The 3,512-nt window shown below is 33.7% G+C and overlaps 1 protein-coding gene across 1 annotated transcript; it reads right to left on the bottom strand.

Annotated features, from left to right (window-relative positions):
* Positions 1-1,475: 1,475 nt before the first annotated feature.
* On the bottom strand, positions 1,476-2,120 carry LOC112690684 (voltage-dependent T-type calcium channel subunit alpha-1G-like). The gene is made up of 2 exons (XM_025564743.1): positions 1,874-2,120; positions 1,476-1,734 (listed from the first exon to the last, which is right to left on the bottom strand). Exons 1-2 carry the CDS (start codon positions 2,035-2,037, stop codon positions 1,644-1,646), a joined length of 255 nt encoding a protein of 84 aa, XP_025420528.1. The 5' UTR covers positions 2,038-2,120; the 3' UTR covers positions 1,476-1,643.
* Between the last annotated feature and the right edge of the window lie 1,392 nt (positions 2,121-3,512).

Here is a 3,512-nt window from a genome sequence, read left to right as displayed (position 1 = left end):
GAGTTTTCTCCACGCCGTGTCGAAAACTTAAAGCTGTTTCACAGCGGAAACTTTATTAAAACTTTAAACGAGACAAGACGCCCGGAATGGCATATTGCTTTAACTTACTAGTTAAATACCCCATATACGTACGGAGTTTTTGCCATCATTTAAACTTTAAGTATCATTATAGTCGGCATTGAACGGAAAAGAAAAGAAGAACAAAACACCATGGTTGCGCTTTTTTTTCACAGTGGACCTCTACGGACAGGCGTATATTCAAGTATTGTAATTGCAACGATGTGATGTAGCAATATCGCCATTATGGTACGAATTCTAAAATTTGCTACATGAGAGGTGGGGAGGGTGATCGCAGCAGTTGTATATATTTTTAAATATAAACTAATAACCATTAAAGCGCATAATTTGTTGTTATAGTATACTAAATGAATTTTCACACCGGAGTGTATGTGCGAGAGTAGATAATTTTTTTTTTTCAATAATAAATACCAACTAATTGAACTTTTCTGTAACTCGTGTAGTTGTAAAATAATAAATGTATTAACCATATGAATATATATTTATATACGTGAACATATGGCAAATGGTTAAATGTATTCATTATTTCTTTTAAACGGCGGTAAATCGCATTAAAAAAAAAAAAAAAATCTATTAATAAATATAACAGTTCTGAAGTAATTGTTTTTTTTGAACCATTAATTTATCATCATACTGCGACCTACTACGATTACGTGACTCGCAGATGCATAATTAATAACGACGTCAATATTGTCGTATTTCGATCAGAGGCCGAATATCACCCCCAGAGACGCGGCGGGAATACATTAGTACGTTACCTTCGCGTTTATCAGTAGTGCGCAATATAGTGGTCACCAATAATTTAGCACCAAATAAAAGAGTTATATACTATCTGTAAAACTATATATATATAAAACTCTAATTTGGCATTTTAATTTTTCTTTTAAATTTTGGATTATAACAAATATATGAGAAATATTAAAATTGCCTAATATTAACGATTTCATTTTTATAATTGAAATCGTTGTATACATTAAGTAAGTATATATTTTACACTTACTTAAAATTGGTAAGAAGGGGGTTTGAGGTCGCCTCATTGAAATTAATCAATTTGAGGGTCATGAATCAAAAAAGATTGAGCACCGCTGGCGTGAACCATCAATCCCCGTTGAACGAAATTAACATGCGATATCAGTACACCACTATGATAACAATCGATTCAATATCATCAAGGGCAACTTGTTCGCTGATGGATGTCGCTGCTCATTTAAACCGAGTTCCCACAAAAAATGTGTGCACAGTCATACTGAAATCGACCCACAAACAATAACTGACTAGATAACTGTCTACTCAATCTGGTTTTGAATGATTTTCATGCTCAGGTATTGAAAAATTACACATCAAAACGGTTGACCGTAGCAATCTCTAATATTACGGTGTAGACATATTATCTGACAATGAAAAATTTATAAAAGTTTCAAGACGCAACACTGGCTAATCGATTATTGTTCAGGTTTGTTATTGTTCCAATCGTAGAATCTATTGGAGTCAGTAACCGAAGTTCAAAAGTCGGATGCAATCAACTTCACGGTAGCGCATGGTTACTTCGATAACGTGTAATATATCTAAATAATGTAACTCCGTGGTTCAGCTAATCTTTGGCAACTGTCTCCCAGTACGACGTGGTGTGCATCTGGTCTTGATATGTAAATGTGCCTAAATATACGTGTTTCTTACGAATTGAATTGGAAAGAAACGAATGGGGAAGAGGGAGAGATTAATAGAGAGAGAGAGAGAGAGAGAGAGAGAGAGAGATGAAATTTTACGTAAAATAATTAAATAGAAAAACACTTACTTCACCATTTGGGAGTAACAGGACGACGGTTCGGAGTTGTTTGTCGAAGAGGTCAGCGTGCTGGTGGAGTGAAAACGAGCTCGTTCCATTTTCATTCTTTCCATTTCCCGTTTTTTCGTCTCGGAAAACTGCGTGGCTATGACCACCAGGCACAGGTTTATCATGAAAAATGATCCAATCTGGAAAAATAAAAATAAAATAGACGGATGAGAAATTATTGTTGCCGTTTATGTTATATGTACGTATACAACAGAGATTCTTAATAATGAATAAGCGTTTCGTAAACTAATACGAGCGTATGCCTTTACGCGTGCACGTGCGTGTGCATGTGCTTGTACGTTTGTGTACGTGTGTGTACTGGACCACGATACTGGCTGCGATTCGCTCAGAGGAGGTCATTTCTTTTTTACAACTCGACGGACATGGAGGCACGACGATTGTTTGCATTATTAAAACCCTCACTCTAGGAGATTTTCGAATCGTTACAAACATTACATTCAAGTGCACCTTTGTTTTCGTATGTTTTAGCAGTTGAAACGGCAGAATGGCCACTAGCGCATATTTATTTATTTGTTATATTCCAACAGGTTTGCAAGAAATAAAATGTCATCTGCTCATGTACTTAATGCATCCTCGTAATGATTTGAAATTACGAAGCGACAATCCTTAATTAATAAAACGTATCGTTTTTGTAATTTATTATATTCTATAAGATCCTTTGCAAACAAAGGGTGCATATTGTTATTGTGTAGCCGGCAACATTATAATTACAAGTAGTATAATGCAATGATTGATTGCTTTTACAAATTTATGTCTTATATATCGACAATCAGTTCAAATATTTCAAACGCGCACAGCACTAAGTATTGGAAAATTATTGATTCATGTTTTGAACTTCGGTGCGAAAAACACTTAGTGATTACGAAACACATTTTATAATTTTTTAACAATATAATAATTATTCCTATTTAATAATAAAGTATGATTATTACGTGCTCTTTAGAAACTTTGAAACTAGATCCCATGAATACTTGATTAAAAATTATTCTACCCGAGGCTGTTTCCAACAAGTTTTACGAGTAACCCCCAAGGATTGTTTACTGAATATTACTATTACTTACTGAATATTTCTTCATATCTATGTTGATTTCAGTCAACCATCTTGTTTCGACGGTTCACGGATATTCAGAACGTAAAATATGATGTATAATATTTTATTCGTTACAAAAGTATTATTTTTGTGTTTTGAGAATCAATTATTTGTTTATTTCAAATAATATATTATAGAACGTCGCTTTTGAGCGTAATCGAGTCAGCTATGTTTGAACAGAAAAAATATTGGACGATAGTTTCTTCGATTGCATTTACGTAATAAAATAAAATGTCAATCCTGGTTATGAAGTCTATAGATATACGTAATTGATACTTTTCGAACTGTTACAGTTTGGGTGGCAAGTTTTTTCAGTAAAGTATTAAAGTGCATGGATATATATTTATGCACTCTACGCCATCCAGTGAGTTCTTGTGTATAATCTGAATGGATATATTTTCCCATCTTGTTTTAATCATTAAAAATCTCGAAAGCGTAGTACCCCCCACACCTTTGCATTATGATTAAACATTATCTAAATTTAAATAT

This window comes from Sipha flava, unplaced genomic scaffold (genome assembly GCF_003268045.1).
Source record: "Sipha flava isolate LNK unplaced genomic scaffold, YSA_version1 51830_pilon_pilon, whole genome shotgun sequence".
In the NCBI taxonomy this organism is placed as follows: Eukaryota; Metazoa; Arthropoda; class Insecta; order Hemiptera; family Aphididae; genus Sipha; species Sipha flava.
Note: the sequence above shows the minus strand (reverse complement) of the source record. Positions and strands in the feature narration are given on the sequence as shown.